Here is a 15,929-nt window from a genome sequence, read left to right as displayed (position 1 = left end):
TTCCTCAAATGAGAGGGGATTTCCTTGTGGAAGAGTTGCACAGGTCATGCAATATGCTTTCTGAAAGCTGCATTTACCTCACTGGTGAGCTACCCAGGCCTGCTTAAAAAAAGACCTCTACAGGCTAAAAACAGATTAGCAGACAGGATAAGCGAGCCATAGTGAAACTGAAAGTAAACATATGAATAGGCTACAGCCGTCCTGCGTCTGGGCACCGAGGAGTGGACAGAGGAGCGCTGTGCTACAGCTGTCACGTTACAGTTGCAAGGGGGCACATCGGAGGAGGAAACAGGAACGATGGGGTGGAGTTGTTTTCCTGCTGATATAACTTTACTTTCAGTGAACGTGCTTGTGGTATAAACTCACAACTGGGAAGTTTATCCAAAAATATTTTTTCCTGAGGAAGAAACACTGGAATATATATTCAAGGGCAAGAACAGTGTGTCTTATTACTTTATCATGGGGATTTTCATACTTTTAAGGTCTCCTAAGGTGTACTGTTGTAAAACAAACCTAGACACTGTATGTTTTTTTCACTTTATTTTAACCTTTTTTTAAAAATGTGTATTTTTTGTGTATCTCTTGTACCTGCACATGCATTACCGTGGCTCTTGTTTGTAAGGATGTGTTGGATATGTAACTGTAAAGTCCTTCAGGTCCTCATGGCATGTGCTAACATCGATGTGCAGGCATGTAGAAGAAAAATAATATAGTAAACTGAACATTTGTAGGTTCTCCTTCTTTTTCTTATTCTTCTTATGGAAAATATCATGCAGGTCCCTACTCCTTGAGCTTCAAGGAAAACTGCTCAGCAAGACAGGCTGGGATACTCAGGTAAACACTGCAGTAGAGAAACACAGGAGCCGAATGGATCTGACTCTGTAGAAATAATCATTCATTTTAATAAAATCTAATCATCCATCCGTATCTCCAGTGTAACTATATGAACACATCAAAAGGAAGATAGATGCATAGACAGTTTGACGCACTGATTCCATAATCCTGTCCTGATTTTTCTCTACAGGGTGTGAAGGCATCACACACCAAGGAAAAGACTCACAAAGTCAGGATGGAAATGTACAAGTCAGTAACACAGGAACCAATTTGATCACATATTGTAGAAAATCAATCGTCTAACCACCTGTATCTACAGGGTCTCTATATCTATACACTGACAAACAGATACATTTGCTGCATTGATGCAAAAATCCTGTTTCCTGCTGGATTTCTCTCTACAAATTGTGAGGGCATCACACACCACGGCAGAGATTTGGGAATTGGGAGATAAATATGGTATCGATCCAGCTCTCATTGCTGCCATCATCTCCAGAGAGTCCAGGGCTGGAAATACACTGAAAGATGGCTGGGGAGACTGGGACCCGAACCGAAGAGCGTACAACGCCTGGGGCCTGATGCAGGTTGATGATGCATCCTCTTAGTACAACCTCACATTACAATCCAATAACAGGAGTGGGCTTCATCCCATTTCATTCCCATTTTTGTAGGTTGATGTTAATCCAAGTGGAGGTGGACACACTCCACAGGGTGAATGGGACAACTGGAGCAAGGAGCAGCAGCTGAAAGGTTTGTTTTACCGAATCAGTCGACTCGTACATGCATGGACTTTTCTTCACACTTTGTTTGCTGACTTTGTTTTCATTTGTGTTTGTCTCTGCAGGAGGGATAGCAGCCTACAATATGGGGGACGAAAACGTCCATTCCTATGATAACGTGGATGAAAACACAACAGGTGGAGACTACTCCAATATAATGTTGCCAGAGCTAAGTGGTACAGAAAGAATATGGATTTTAGCAGCTGAAGCTGTCCACAATCTGCAAATCAAGAATAAAACAGTCTCTAATGTGTGTCTTGTGTCAAAACTCAAGTTAAATAAAAACATAATGCAAAGCAAAAGCAGAAACGATATATCTATGTTTTGAGCTCCTTGTGAACTCTAATTTGCAGAACAGTACGGGGAAAGTGATATTCACTGTAGCCTTGTATACTTAACTTCACTGCTGTTTAGGCAGCTTTTGGATTTAGATCATTTGCATAATACTGATGATGCACCACATTAATTCAAGCAGTTTGTTTGAAATGCTTTTAAAGTGGGAGATGTAATGAAATCATGTAGTGTCACCTGTTTGTGTTAAAGCTACATTTCTAAAATCTTCTACTGTAAATGGAAAATTCAGCGGCACATGAAACTTGGAGTTCTGCCCTCACATGACCACAGATCACGGAGAAGAATGACAAACCACGAGGGAAATATACCGCATTTCACTGAAAAACAATGGCTGTCATCTTTAGTAATGACATTCATTATTTTGTTAGGAACCACATGAGGAGACGTCGTTTTTTCTCAGCTCTTGACGTGCTGTTAATGAAAGAAATCACCAATAACCATAAACCTTCTTGTATATCAAAATAAAACGCATGAGAGAATACTTGGTGGTACTGGATTTTTACAGTTGAACAAGCACACAATGGATTCAAGTTAACCACAGCTTCCAAGTTTTGTTGTGCTGCAAGAGCCATGAAATAATCAACTATTACTGGGTCCGAGAACCTGTGAGCAGGGTAAAGAACAGTATGTAAAAGACAGTTAAATACAACATATAAAAGACTTGGCCCCTAAAAGATTTGACTTGGTCATAAAAACAACACAGTCCTGAGTTTTCTGTCCTGAAGGTGTTTCCACTGTGGTGTTGACCCAGCTGTGGAAGAGTCAGCGGTAGGTGCAGTGGTGCTCCTGGTGCTGCCGCAGGTCCACTTTGTGCTGGAAGCTGTAGAGGCAGCGAGGGCAGCGGTAGGGGCGGTCGTCCCTGTGTTTGCGGCTGTGGGTGATGAGGTTGGAGCTCTGGCTGAACGCCTTCCCACATATCTGACACACATGGGGCTTCTCTCCTGGCACACAAACACTGCACAAGTCAGTTGACTACACAGGATATTCGGACTGTATAGATGAAACAGATGCTCTGACATTTTAGAATAGCACTTAAATGACTAAATACATGACCTTATTTAATTTAGTTACATATCAAACATGCTGTACATCTTGGAATTGCTTGTTTTTTTTCCAATATGTGGGTCACAGATAATACTATCAATCTGAGTTGGGCTATGTATATATTCCGGAAGCTTCAGTGATGTATGGATGTATAGAAAATGAAACTGTTATAATTTCATACGAATGCTGTCAGCTCTGGTATATTCGAGCAACCAAAAGGGTACACGTAAACCCACCGGTGTGTATGAAGGTGTGTTTCTTCATGTCAGACTTCTGGTGGAACCTTTTGCCACAATACTGGCAGGGATACGGCCGGGTGTCCGAATGTATGAGCAGATGAGTGGAGAGGGTGGAGGAGCGCTTGAATACCTTTCCACACACCGCACAGCCAAACATCCTCTCCTAAAACAACAGGCACCACGGTTATGGATTCACGAGTGTTGTACATCCTATGAGCATTATACTGTCCAAAGTCCTAACACAATAATTCAGGACAAGAAGAAATTTGATGCTGACCTTGCCCCTGCACGGTGGCTGCACAGCATTTGTCCTGCTGGACTTGATGTGTGCTGCTGAAAGAGGTGGTCTGCTTCCACGACTCTTGCACATGTGAGTATTCAAACTGGACAGAACTGAAAATTTCTGCAAGGACAAGAGAAGCACCGTTTAACACTGAAAAAACTAAACAGATAATCGTAGACTTCAGGAGAGGAGAAGGATGGAAACTGCCTCTAGAAATTCGCAGAAAGATTACATTTCTTTGCACTGCAATCTCTTCAAATCTTCAACAGGAAAGCAATGTTTACAAAATCCTCGGGTCTTGGCCCACATTTTTTTGCCGGAGCTCAAAAAGGGCTATTATCCACAACACACCAAATGAGGAAAGTGTGCTAACTTTTTTCATCAAAGTTTGGTTTGGCAGTCTGACTACTGCTGAAATGAAAGCATCAGAGAAAACAGTTAAGGCTGCATCTAAAATCCACTCTCACCCGCCACCTTCCCTCTGTGAGGAAATGCCGTCCGGGAGCAGGTATAAACGGTTCTGTTGAATATTCCCTGAGGCTGCTTGACTCTTGGAGAATCTTTCACCCTTTAAGGTACATTTGGTTTTTAGCAACACTAGAGGAGTGGCTCTGGATGGGATGACAATGTTGGCCTGAAAATTCCCATCAACTACATATATATATAGGATAGATTGCCATGAAATTTGGTGCATGCATTCATGTCCCCTTCAGAGTCAACTCTGGTAACTTTGGTGATCCCATATCTTTTCCTCTAGCACCACCATCAGGTCAAAATTTCAATTTGTCGAATACTTTGGTTTATGACCATATACCTGCAAAACTAATCACAGTTCCCATCAGCCTCAGCTGTACCTTGTGTTTAGTGGTAATAGCACTTAAGCATTTTTGTTCAAATATAGCAAATATTAACTATAAAGTTGGGCTGTGACTTAATCCTTTAGAGCTGTTGTTTACCTATAAGACGAATATAATTTACTGTAATGGATGGATGCCATACTTTGTTACAGAGCAGACACTCTTGTCTCGGAGCATAGACCTTCGAGCGGCCACCGGTCCTGGTCTCCCTCAGGATCTCTGGGTGCTGAGTCAAGTCCCCCAGTCTCACTGACAGCTTGTCTGCATATCCTGAGCTCACATCAGGTCTGGACCATAGCACTGGTGTGAGAGGGCCAGAGTCGACTTTCTCCACGGGACTAAAAGTATTTGACTTGACAGGACGGCAGGGCTCAGCAGGTCTACAGTCTGAGGAAGAAAGACAGACAGGTAAGATTCTGAAAATTTGGACACACTTTTATATGATTTAATATCTTATGTTAGATCATTAGAAATAATTGAAAAATTCTTTAATGCCTCAAAAAATTGTCAAAAAATAAAGAAAAAAATCTACTCCATGTCCCGTCTTCTGCTTTGAACACATCACCGTTGTGTACCGGAAGTAATTTTTTATTTGTACGTATCTGAGAAGATAAAGTCCTTTGAGATATTCTTGTGATGAAAGGCCTGTCTAATTAAAATAACATGAAGTAGCTATGTCACGCACCATAAGATCTGGGACCCATTAGCTGAAAGTGCTCCCTCCCATTAGAGTGACTGGTAGCTGGAATGTCCTTCTGCAACAATGCGTTATTATCTGGTGTTTCTGCTGTGGAGTACTCCAGAGATGTATCCCGGGGCCCCATCTTTTTTTTTAGCTGGCTGAACGTTACTGGGGTTGATCCAGGGCTGGGGCTTCCCGCTGCGGGCCGAGGGTGGTGCAGCCCTCCTCGCTTCACCAAGAAAGAACGAGGCATCGTTCAGGACAGAGGAAGACCTGCTCTACACCCGAAACCAGAGTCATCTAGAGGGTAAAAAAATATAAAATGAATGCCAGTGTTAATGAAGGCATTCAAACGTACAGCTCAATACAGTTTGGCACAGCCTGCTGTCACGTCACAGACCAGCTGTATCATTCACATTTTCCTTATCTGAATTTTACTGGTTACATATTTGTATAACTTATAAAAATAAACTGGAGATTAGTCCTAGCAGTTAATATGTGCTTTGACACACTGTAATTGAAGGCAGGTACTAAAACGATGGCCCGAAGGGTTACACAAGATGTTTGTGTTGCCCAAAAGAGGGCAGCAGAACTGTACATTCAATACTTACATTCAATACCAATAATCTGTGCAAATACTGGTCCTTCTAAGTGGCATTCACGCCGCAGATGAAAGCGGCTCAAGCCTGACTGAAACTCACATTCGGGCCTATATTTCCTACAAACCCGGTCTGTGACAATGTGACACAAACAGTCATATCCGAATTGCAACTATATCACTTGACTGCAACACTTTTCCCGACTCGGTGCTCGCACTTGAGTAAATGTGAAGCTGCAGTTAAGTGGAGGGCACTGAAGCGTAAGACCACTTGATAAAAACACAAAAAAGTGACAGGCTCGTTTGCATGTTTAAGCCCCTTAAAGTTTAAGAAACGTATGACTTGAATAAAAGAAGCTGCTGAAAGCTGTTTTTTAAAAATAAATTAGCGGCTAGATACTTAAGACAACTCCCTTATCTTCACCTGCTCTCACCTCTGTAGAGAAGATGGCAGTAAACCATCACTCCATGATAGAAAATAATGGTGGACAGTTCCCAGGTCTCCTCAGAAAATAAAAGGCTTTGCCTGGTTTCAGACACCAGTATAAAAAGATTACGAGGTTTAAAGCCGGTATTCCTGATATATATGTAATGTCGAACACAGAAAGGTTGATAATAATTATTTTACCACTTTGAGCTTTAACAGTTATTGTAAAAAAAAAAAGAAAAAATCTAGAAGTTTAGCGGCAAAACAACAACAACAACCATCGATTTGTGAAATGTGACAAGGGGACCGTGGCTACAAATTGCTTTTGTAAGGGAACACATTTATGTCCTAAACAATGTATCCAATCTCTTGCTCCTGAAAAACTTACATTTATGATTAGAGGAGTACCTTTGACCTTGGAAAAATCTGTAGTAGCCTTTTCGCCTTACAAATGCACATTTGCTTAAAAGTTTATTTCTAAGTTCATCTCTTATTTTTAGTTGTTTTTTTTGTTTTTTTTACTGTGGGGTTTTTGTATGCCCTGCCAAAACAAAGCGCTGTTAGATTTTGCATTTGCATGAATGTTCTTATGGGCACCTTATTTGCCTGTTTGTATGTTTCTTTGTACGTAGACACATATACGCATATACATATTTGTTAAACTAAAATTAAATAAATATATTTGTTTAAAAGTTGAAGCTGTTGTGAGTGGATTAAAGGGTCATATTTATGAGCTAAAATTCATTTTGTACGATAAGTCCAGCTATGACGGACAGAGTCTGCATGATAACGCATATGCAAATACTCATTTCATCTGTATACTTCTTTGCATGTTAGGTATTACGTCTTTGTTTTTTGTGTTGTTTAGTTCAGAGGGATGACATGTTCAAACTGGTACTGAACGTTGACCAGAATGAACAGCATGATGTGAACAGTCAAACAAAGTTCTGGTTCCACAATATAAGCGGTCTACGTAGCTTTAAAGTGGCCAGAAGAAAGGTGGGTCAGACCGTCTTTCATTTTACAATGGCAGGACTTTCAACGATGTATTTCTATGGTGACTTTGGGTCAAATCTTCAGACAGCTGTGTGTCCAAGTAGCTGCAGTTAAACCTTGATTTGTTATATTTTTGTGTGTATAGGCAGCAAGAAAAAACAAAAAAGAAAAAATTAATTTGAGTTTAATTTAAGTTGTAAAAACAATCAAATGTGGAAAACTTTCTGAGATGTGGGTGTCACTATATTTACAGAAGAGCAAAGGTGATGTGAGCCCTTTGAGCTGCTTAAGTAAGAGTTCATCAACTGTTGTGTTGATGAACTCTTCACTGTAAGACAATATGATAACCGACTGTGTCACGTTTAAAAAGATGATTATTACTATTATTATTATTATTTGGTTCTATAATAAATGAAACAAGAGAATGATTCACATAATCACATTGAGAAAATCACTCCACTTGGTTGATTGTCATCTGAATTTAGTGTTAAAAACAGATCACTACTTCTGAAATGATTCAACACAACTTGTTTTAGCTTTCTCTTGAGCTTACAGTACCTAAACAGAGCCTTAGTTAGAATCAAGGAAAAATCTACATTGGTTAAACAGCACTAAAGTATTTTTCTTTTAAAATCATCATTTTAAGAGTTTGTTGATATATAGATATAGATATCAACAAACCAAACTAAAACTGTAGCAGCTCTTTAGAACCATGAAGATAGTTTCAAGAAATAAATATGCAAGCACTCACCAGTTTTCACTTTCCGCCAGGGTTTCTTAAGGTCACACACAAACTCCACACTAGTGCTTTTACTGAGATAGGAGTCCTGTGTCAAGTTAGATGAGACAATGTGAAATCAGTCTGTTACATGTGAGGTCAGTTTGCTCTGAGGTGGACTGTGAGCCATTGGTCTTCTCTGCAGGTCGGAGGGGTGAGAGTAATGGACGAGGAAGTGTTTCAGCTCTGACACCTCTGAGCCGAAACTCTAACCACACCGCTTCCTTCCACACGCAAAAAACCCAAACTCTGCAGACTAGAAGCAGCACAGAATCTGTCCAGCCTTTTAAAACCTTTTTGTGCACGTTGTGGGAGATGTTACACTGCATCAGATTATGCTAGGGAAGACAGATAAAGCCGATGTGAGAGTAAGATGGTGGACGACTGTGCTGAAAATTCTTAAGAAAGTGTTGACACACCATGTTGAAACAGTTGTGTTTCAAAACAGACAATTGAGGTCAAGCTTAAAAGAAGCTGGCAATTGCAACAGTGGACTCCTTTCTATAGAATTCATTGAAAACCTACCGTACATTAAATGAGAAAGAAGAACAGCAAGGGAAAATGTGAATAAACGTGTATGTCTGAAAGACTCACTAGCTAACCAAATGTGTATTAATGCATGGCTGAAAGTAGTCCTCAACAAATACACTATGTAGTCCTGTTTGAGTATTGGTTGCCAAAAAACTACAGAGCCCATCTGTTTTATGCCTTTTTAAAAAACAAAACTATATATTTTTGCCCTGTTTTAAAAATATACGCTTTTGTTGTATTTGTGTAATGTACTTGTAATAAAGAAATCTTTATTTTAAAAGTTTGTTTTTAGTGACATTCAGACTTTGAAGGCAGACATGACATCAGCTGTGGCATCAAGAAATAAAAGTGGACTCATTTTGAAACTTTCTCAGCACAAAGTCTTCAATACATAAAACACATAATCTATACATAATTTGGAATGTGCTAATGCTCGAGGAAAAGAGGAAGAAGTCCAGGGAGTTGATGAATTTGGGAGCTCCACAATAATCTAAAAAAAAAGAAAAAGAAAAAGAAAAACACGATAACTTTTATTTTTGTCAAACCCACAATCCATCCCAGATTTTCAGTGTCTGATGAAACCATGTTCTCCTGAACAGCGTTGCACCAGCTACTCATAACTCCATTACTACGTTTGTGTGTAAATTCCTCATTTTTAGTAACTGCTAGCTAGTTTCAAACCAGTGACTGACTGGCAATGAACTATGAACAGGAGGTCACTGCACCATCACGATTTGCCACATAACTGCCAAAAATGGAACAGTTTTAGAGGCCAATCTATGTGTTAGTGCCAATCCTTTCTAAATGTTGGTATTATTTTGGTTTATTTGTACATGGATACATTGAGAGGTATACTTTTCAGACATAGCAGTATTTGTGCAGTTTAGAAAGAAATGGAAATATTCGATTATGCTAATCTAACCAATGCTACTTAGCTAGTTATCGGGTCTTAAGTTTGCACAACATTTTCTTACATTAGTGTTTAACAGCATTTTGATCAAATGTCAGGTCACATATATCCGCCATAGGTTATGTTACCTCCTTCACTATTCAGTCTAAACAAGTCATACTGTATACTAGTGAGCTAATGTTAGCTTTGTATGTTAGTTCAGTTAGCCTTGCAGCAGTTACTGGGTCTAAATATACAATAACAAGGAATCTCTACGCAAAACTAGTTTGCTTGGTGCAGCCTGTTTTAAATCAGTGGCGCGGTAATCTCGATTTAGTAAAAGACGTGCGTTACAGCAAAATCCATAAAATGCACCAACATTTGCAGCTTAAAAGCTCGAGTAATCCAGTAATAAACAACACAATCAAGCCTTTGCAAAGGTGCAATGTCAAAGTTTATTTTGTATCATTCATAGGATACAGAACACTGAAATGTATTTTTTCCCCATTGTACTGGAATTTATATAATCTTTACTGTTATTTAATATATTTGACAACAACATCAGCTGAACTGCAAGAGAGAAAGAGAGAGGGTGGACAAGGTTCCGGGGTATGATGCTGTGGATATCAATCAGCCGTCACATACAGCACATAAATCTGAGAAATCCTACACCAGACTAACCAGGATGAGGACTGTCTGTGAAGAACAACTCTCATTGTTTAGCACTGCGTTGTTGTATTTCCTGCTTTGAATCAGGGCAAACGCGGTGGGAGTTCCAGTTTCAACATGATAAATCTGGAGCAACACAGTGTGATCGTATTGCAATCCACGCAAAACTAACTTTATATTACATGGCTGTTTAATGAAGGGCTGTAGTGGCTGACTTGTTGATGAAACTCTTGTCAAACATACATGAAGTCATTTACCATATTTTGTAAATCTACCTACTTTTATGGCACATTATAATGTTTAATCGTTACCAGCTCATGTAATGCTGTTAGCAGGAGAAAACAAAGTACTGATCTTAATTATAAAAATAATATTAAAGATGAGAGCTAGTACCATATTCAAAAGTAAGTTACAAACATATCAAAATGTTTAATCACAGTAGATAGAGTTGCATCTAGACAGTGGTGAGAACAGAGCACCATCACTGAACAGCAGTGTACAGATGTGTTAATGTGTTTAAAGACACAAAGCACTGATCTGGATCCAGATTAGTCTTAATTTTGGAAAGGAAACTCAGTCCTGAATTAAAGTTTCCTACAAACAGTTTGTATAGTTTTTGACTGAAATCTAAACTGAAATTTAAGTTATTTTAAGATTTCAGTCGTGGTAGATTTGGCAAAACCTGTAGTTACTGGTGGGAATGACAAACGTTTTAATATTATAGGTCCCAGAGTTAAGGTTGAAACATGCTATGAACGGTTAATCTGTCAGAAATGCAACAGAAGAGGAGCACTACGTGCATATGTTTACAGTGCAGCCAAATTAATAATGAGAGGATTCATCACCTAAACATTTTAATAAAGGAGACTAAAGAAAACAGTCAACAATATCCAGGTTTCCATCCAGAAGTGGCACAAATTTAAACCGAATTTCCAGAAAACCATGAAAAGGGAATGCAACTTAATGCTGTAATTCTCCAGCCATTAGACCATTGCAGAAGAAGAGGGCGCAACAAGACGATGAAATTAAAAGAGCACGTCAAACCTCAAACGGTGAAAGACAATGTAGAAAAACATGACTGAAATACGGCATTCATGTTTGTTCTCCTCATCGCTCCACACAGATCTGATGTTTATGTCGGCCGCAATTTTTCATCTTAGTGGACATTGCTTCATGTACAGTACATCATGATTTATTCACCAAGTCTGTATCCATTGCACTTTGACACATTTTGGTTTTATTGACACACCGACGTTTTCCAAGTCAGCCAAGTGTTCAAACTTTTTTGCGATATCTTGATTGTTTTTTTTTTGTGTGCTTCGAATGTTTTCTATGCGCATGTTAAAAAACAAGGATGGAAACCCTCCTACTGATTTCCGACACAGTAATACTGAACTCATGATTGAATGTTGCTTTAAGTGAAAAGCATGCATGACTTATGTCTTCTACATTAAGTCAAGTAAATTTGTTGTAAATCCTTTGAATCTTGCAACGGAGAGGCGGCCTCTGCTACTAACAATGAAAACTTACTGCTGTGTATAAATAAGCAATTACAAGAATGTAACCGCATTGAATAGCTGTTGCTAGCAAAAAAATATTATCAAAAATGGGGTTTGATATCATAAAAATCTGAAGGATTATAACTTTAAGCGACAAATTCAGCCAGTTATGACCCAAAGTAAATGGATTTGAGGGCTTAAATCTCATGCTCAACAGAGCTGACACCAGTCAACTGTACATTCTGTACATACCGAGATCTAGAAAGAACTCAACTCAAACCATTCGTAAAACACCCATATGCTCTGATGATATCCAAACACTGATTCCAGTGTAGAGATTTCAGTTGCTACAACTGCCAATGACCACTAAAAAGCTGTTATTTGCAACAGTATGGTGGGCAAACCAACATCCTCTTTAGTTTTTTATATGGCCATTACTGGATGATCCAATTTCCTTCTTTCTGAGAAGATGGCAATAATGCTCTGCTTTACCATTCTTTCATTTGTATTGCATGGAAATGCCAGAATTGTGAAGCATAAAGAAGGCCTTTAGAGATTTTAGAGAAAACCTTGTAACATCAGTCCAAGGAAAAATTAAGCACAATACAAAGTCAGGATGGTTAATCTTTGAATAAAGTACTTAGGTCACCTCACCGAAAAGCAGAATATAATAAGAAATGAACCCACCATTAATCCCTTAATCCAGACCATTTCTCACTGCTTAATGTCATGAGCAGATAATTTCTCTTTCCCTGTAGTGCAGAAAAAAGAGATCCTTGCTCTACATTTGACACCCTGTCTGATGAATAATACACACTCCTTACCGTCTTCAGTGAGACTTGACTGACAGTGCTACAGCTTTAAATCTTATCTATATACTTTTGTTCCTGTCACACTGTATATTTCAAATTTTATCCATACATTTCACACCCTTTTTTTCTTTTTTTACACAGAATATATTAATGTTTGATATTTAAAATATTTTCCACCCACACACTCTCCAGTCATGACAACGGCCTTTCTGTCGGCATCCTTGCAATATGAACTACTCCTGACACTTTCACAGGCCCACATGCTGCAGTTTCAGTATTCAGAAAGTGATATGAGCATATGAACTGAAGATTCCTGATCAGCAGTGTTACCTGGATTTTTCTCTTTCCTTGTATGGGACATTGACAATTAAAGGAATAGTCTGATATTTTGGGAAATATGCTTATTTGCTTAGAGGAAATTGACCGATGCCACACTCGTGTCTGTCTATTAATTAGAAAGCTATATCTGGGAAATGGTTATCTTAGCTTAGCATAAAGACTGGAAACAGGGGGAAACAGCTAGCCTAGCTCTGTCCAAAGGTGAAAAAACTCCATCTACAAGTGCCTCTAAAGCTCATTAGTGTAGCCATATCTCGTTTGTTTAAAGCGACTTAAAAAAAAAACAAACAAAAAAAAAAAACGGTAACTTTTCAAAGAGTAAATAACATTTTTTTTTTGATTTTACAAATTAAAAATTATATAAATAAGCAATAAAAAGCACCCTTGTTCAATTCAGTACTCTCAGGGGTTTTTAGTAGCTTCTACAGACTCACTTGGTCTGTAATGACCAGTAGCTTATGCTGGCTAATGTTAGCTAGATAATGCTATGTAACTGATATTACTGAGACAGTTTTTTTTTTCTTTACTTGTGCAATGTAAAATGTTTAGCATCTACCACTATAAAAACTAACATTGTCTTTTTTTCAAAAAAATCAAAGTGTAAAAATGAGTTGGGGTCTATAACGGGGGGTGCCGGACTTTTTCTTTGCTGTGCGCAGGAAATCCCCGGAATAAAAGTAATAATCCACTTGCCCCACCAATATTGTAACTCTCAGGCAGACAGCGAATAAACATAGTTCCCAAAATGCAATCTTTAACTTACATATACACAATGATAGTGTTTGGTTTTGAAGGATACCACATGGTTCCCATCATAGATAAATGTTGAGAAGCTCCAGGGAGGACTGACATTAAAATGGTCACAAAGATTAAAAGAGAAAAAACAAAAAAACAAAAAAACAACAACAACATAAATAACAAAATGGAAGAAGTAAAATTCAAAATCATAGCAGCACATTTCCCGTCTGTGAAACACTCAGTGTCACAGTAAACCTGTAACAGACGACTTGTTGGCACAAAGGACGCTGTAGAAAGTTTGGCCTCTTTCGGTATCTCTACACTCCTATAGTTTCATGTAGATATATCAAAAATAAAAAAATATCAAAATAAATTACAACATATAAATAATTTAAAAACAATAGATTTGGCAACATTGAGTATCTTTCTTCCTTTTTTGTGGGTTAAGGTGAATGTTTTGACATAAGCGGTTGAATTAACTCGCTTGCCTCTTTGTTATCTGCAAGCCACAGACACAGACGATACACATATTTAGTTTGTTAAATTGTTCATGATATACTTATGAACGCCACCTTGCGATAACTCTTTAGTTTGATGTGTACATGTTCCTACACTGCACCTTTCCTTCTCACACTCATCACCATTTTGAATTTTCTTTTGTGAATGGATGGCTGATAGAAGTTTTTTTTTTCTGAAGGCAGTGAAGATGGATGCGTGCCTTTCTAAACAAAGCCATAAAAAGGAAAAAGAGAGGATTAAGATGTATTTAACTCTGAACCAATCAGGAAGGAGAGTTATATATGGGTAGTCAGAGCATACAGTGTGTCAAGTGTCTATTCTTCAGTTTACAGGGAGAGGGAGGAGTTCTCTTCTATATCCATCTACCCATGTTTCACTCCTCGTCACGGTCACAAACTCCGGTCCCATGGTTGATCTCGAGCAGCGAGCCACAAGTCTCTGTGGTCCAGACTCAGTGTGTTTGTGTGTCATATGTTTGTGTTTGGATGGATATGTATTTTGACGGACAGTTTCTGGCGCAGTCACATGTGGGAACAAGGAGAGAGGCTTTATATCACCTCTTTGACAGGGTAATGGACAGTGTGGGGAACAAGGTGGTGGAGGCAGTAACAGGAGCGGAGACTACAGGCAGTGATGACCAAGGGAGGTCCAATCAATGCCATTAATGTCTGCCTCAAGTAAAACACCGGAAAAGCTGACGAGGAGGACCGGTATGGATAATACAGTCTCAGTTTACAGTAGCAGTCCTGTCCTGTAGAGCTCCACTGTCTCTTTAGGTCAAAGAAATCTGATGGAATCTTTGAGCCCCTCCTGGTCTCAGTTATCCAGTCCCTCTGCGCACACCATGCTGCCGTACAGCTGCTGTGGGTCCGGGTGTGTCCGCATGCGCTCCTCTGCCTCGCTGTCCGTGCTGCCCTCGCTATCGAGGCGGGCGGACGGGTGACATGGACCAGACAGGGCCGGGTAGAGGGCGTTGGGAGGCAGCGGGCTGGGTAGAAGGTCCTCGTCTGAGCTCAGGTAGTCCCCCTCAGCGGAGGCGGGGCTGGCCAGGCAGAGATCCTGGTAGGTGGTACTTACGCCTCCACTGCTGACTCTGGAGCTGGGGGCCGCCTTCTGCCCTCGCAACTGCCTGATCTGAATACAGAAAAGGTGGTTTCAATTTGTGGGGTCCTACAGGTAGGTTTTGTCTATATTTAATCCTACTCAAATGAGGAAGACCTGGATTTTAAAGGCTGTCATTATTATGTAATTTGTGTGTCGATAAATCCCAAGAAAAGAACAAACAAAGACTGTATGAGTCTGTGCCTCAATACTTTCCACTTCCCTACCCTGTCTGTGGCTCTCAGCCTCAGGCCCATTCATTCCTATTTAAAATGCAAATCTAAAAATGGCATGCAAACATAGAGCTTCATTTTTGAAAAAGGTGAGGATTTGGCAGAAAAACAGCAGGGCACTGTAGTTTTTAGCAAATGTTACTCAAACAAGAAAAACATGAATTTGCTGGGCACTAGTTTAAACTGTGGATTAATATAAAGTTGGTGCTCTAGTGATTATTTGACTGAAGGACGGTGTATGAGATGTTTCCACACCTTCACCTGTGTTGAATTCAACTGATTGGACATGATCTGGAAGGGCACACACCTGTCTATACAAGGTCTCACAGCTGACAATGCGTATCAGAGCAAAAACAAAGCCATGAGGTAGAAGGAACTGCCTGCATAGCTCAGAGACAGGGTTGTGTTGAGGCACAGATCTGGGGAAGGCTAAAAAAACATTTCTGCTGCATTGAAGGTTACCTAGAGCACAGTGGCCTCCATAGTTCTTCAATGGAAGAAGTCTGGAACAACCAGGACTCTTCCAAGAGCTAGCCGCCCGGCCAAACTGAGCAATCGGGGGGGGGGGGGGGGCTTGGACAACTAATTCTAAGCGTCATATCTGGTTTCCCTCCAGACACGATCTGAGTACTTTCTCAATGATCTCCATCTATACAGTATATGAGGTAGGGTAGGAGTAGATCCCAGGTCCTCACATCTCTATTGATGTTTTGAAACTCAACAAAGTT

At 39.6% G+C, this 15,929-nt stretch overlaps 3 protein-coding genes across 4 annotated transcripts in view; 1 reads left to right on the top strand and 2 right to left on the bottom strand.

The window, feature by feature from the left end:
• The first annotated feature begins 1,132 nt into the window (after positions 1 to 1,132).
• Positions 1,133 to 1,902, top strand: LOC120800582 (lysozyme g-like). Its single transcript, XM_040146783.1, is given in 4 exon segments — positions 1,133 to 1,418; positions 1,506 to 1,584; positions 1,679 to 1,771; positions 1,774 to 1,902. Coding segments are annotated over 4 exon segments (438 nt in total). The 5' UTR covers positions 1,133 to 1,199; the 3' UTR covers positions 1,821 to 1,902.
• Positions 1,271 to 8,155, bottom strand: LOC120800580 (zinc finger protein Gfi-1-like). Its single transcript, XM_040146782.1, has 6 exons — positions 7,845 to 8,155; positions 5,076 to 5,372; positions 4,533 to 4,777; positions 3,528 to 3,653; positions 3,248 to 3,413; positions 1,271 to 2,908 (listed from the first exon to the last, which is right to left on the bottom strand). The coding sequence occupies exons 2-6, from the start codon at positions 5,323 to 5,325 to the stop codon at positions 2,730 to 2,732; spliced, it is 966 nt and encodes a 321-aa protein (XP_040002716.1). The 5' UTR covers positions 5,326 to 5,372; positions 7,845 to 8,155; the 3' UTR covers positions 1,271 to 2,729.
• Positions 8,156 to 12,906: 4,751 nt separating this feature from the next.
• The window catches only part of evi5l (ecotropic viral integration site 5 like), a 37,575-nt gene continuing 34,552 nt past the window's right edge, over positions 12,907 to 15,929 (bottom strand). For both annotated transcript variants that reach the window (XM_040146777.1, XM_040146776.1), the window contains exon 19: positions 12,907 to 15,001. In XM_040146777.1, coding sequence (XP_040002711.1) covers positions 14,684 to 15,001 — 318 coding nt within the window. In that variant the 3' untranslated portion in view covers positions 12,907 to 14,683. The remainder of the gene's footprint in view (positions 15,002 to 15,929) is intronic.

The sequence above is a fragment of the Xiphias gladius genome, chromosome 15 (assembly GCF_016859285.1).
Source record: "Xiphias gladius isolate SHS-SW01 ecotype Sanya breed wild chromosome 15, ASM1685928v1, whole genome shotgun sequence".
Taxonomy (NCBI): Eukaryota; Metazoa; Chordata; class Actinopteri; order Istiophoriformes; family Xiphiidae; genus Xiphias; species Xiphias gladius.
Note: the sequence above shows the minus strand (reverse complement) of the source record. Positions and strands in the feature narration are given on the sequence as shown.

Bases quoted from the DNA above. Each gene is read 5' to 3' on its own strand.
- LOC120800580 (XM_040146782.1), bottom strand. From the start codon at position 5,325: ATGCCTCGTTCTTTCTTGGTGAAGCGAGGAGGGCTGCACCACCCTCGG. The intron at 3,654-4,532 runs GTATGGCATCCA...TTGTCCTTGCAG, and splicing joins AGTGTCTGCTCTGTAACAAA to AAATTTTCAGTTCTGTCCAG. The intron at 2,909-3,247 runs GTGGGTTTACGT...TTTGTGTGCCAG, and splicing joins ACACACCTTCATACACACCG to GAGAGAAGCCCCATGTGTGT.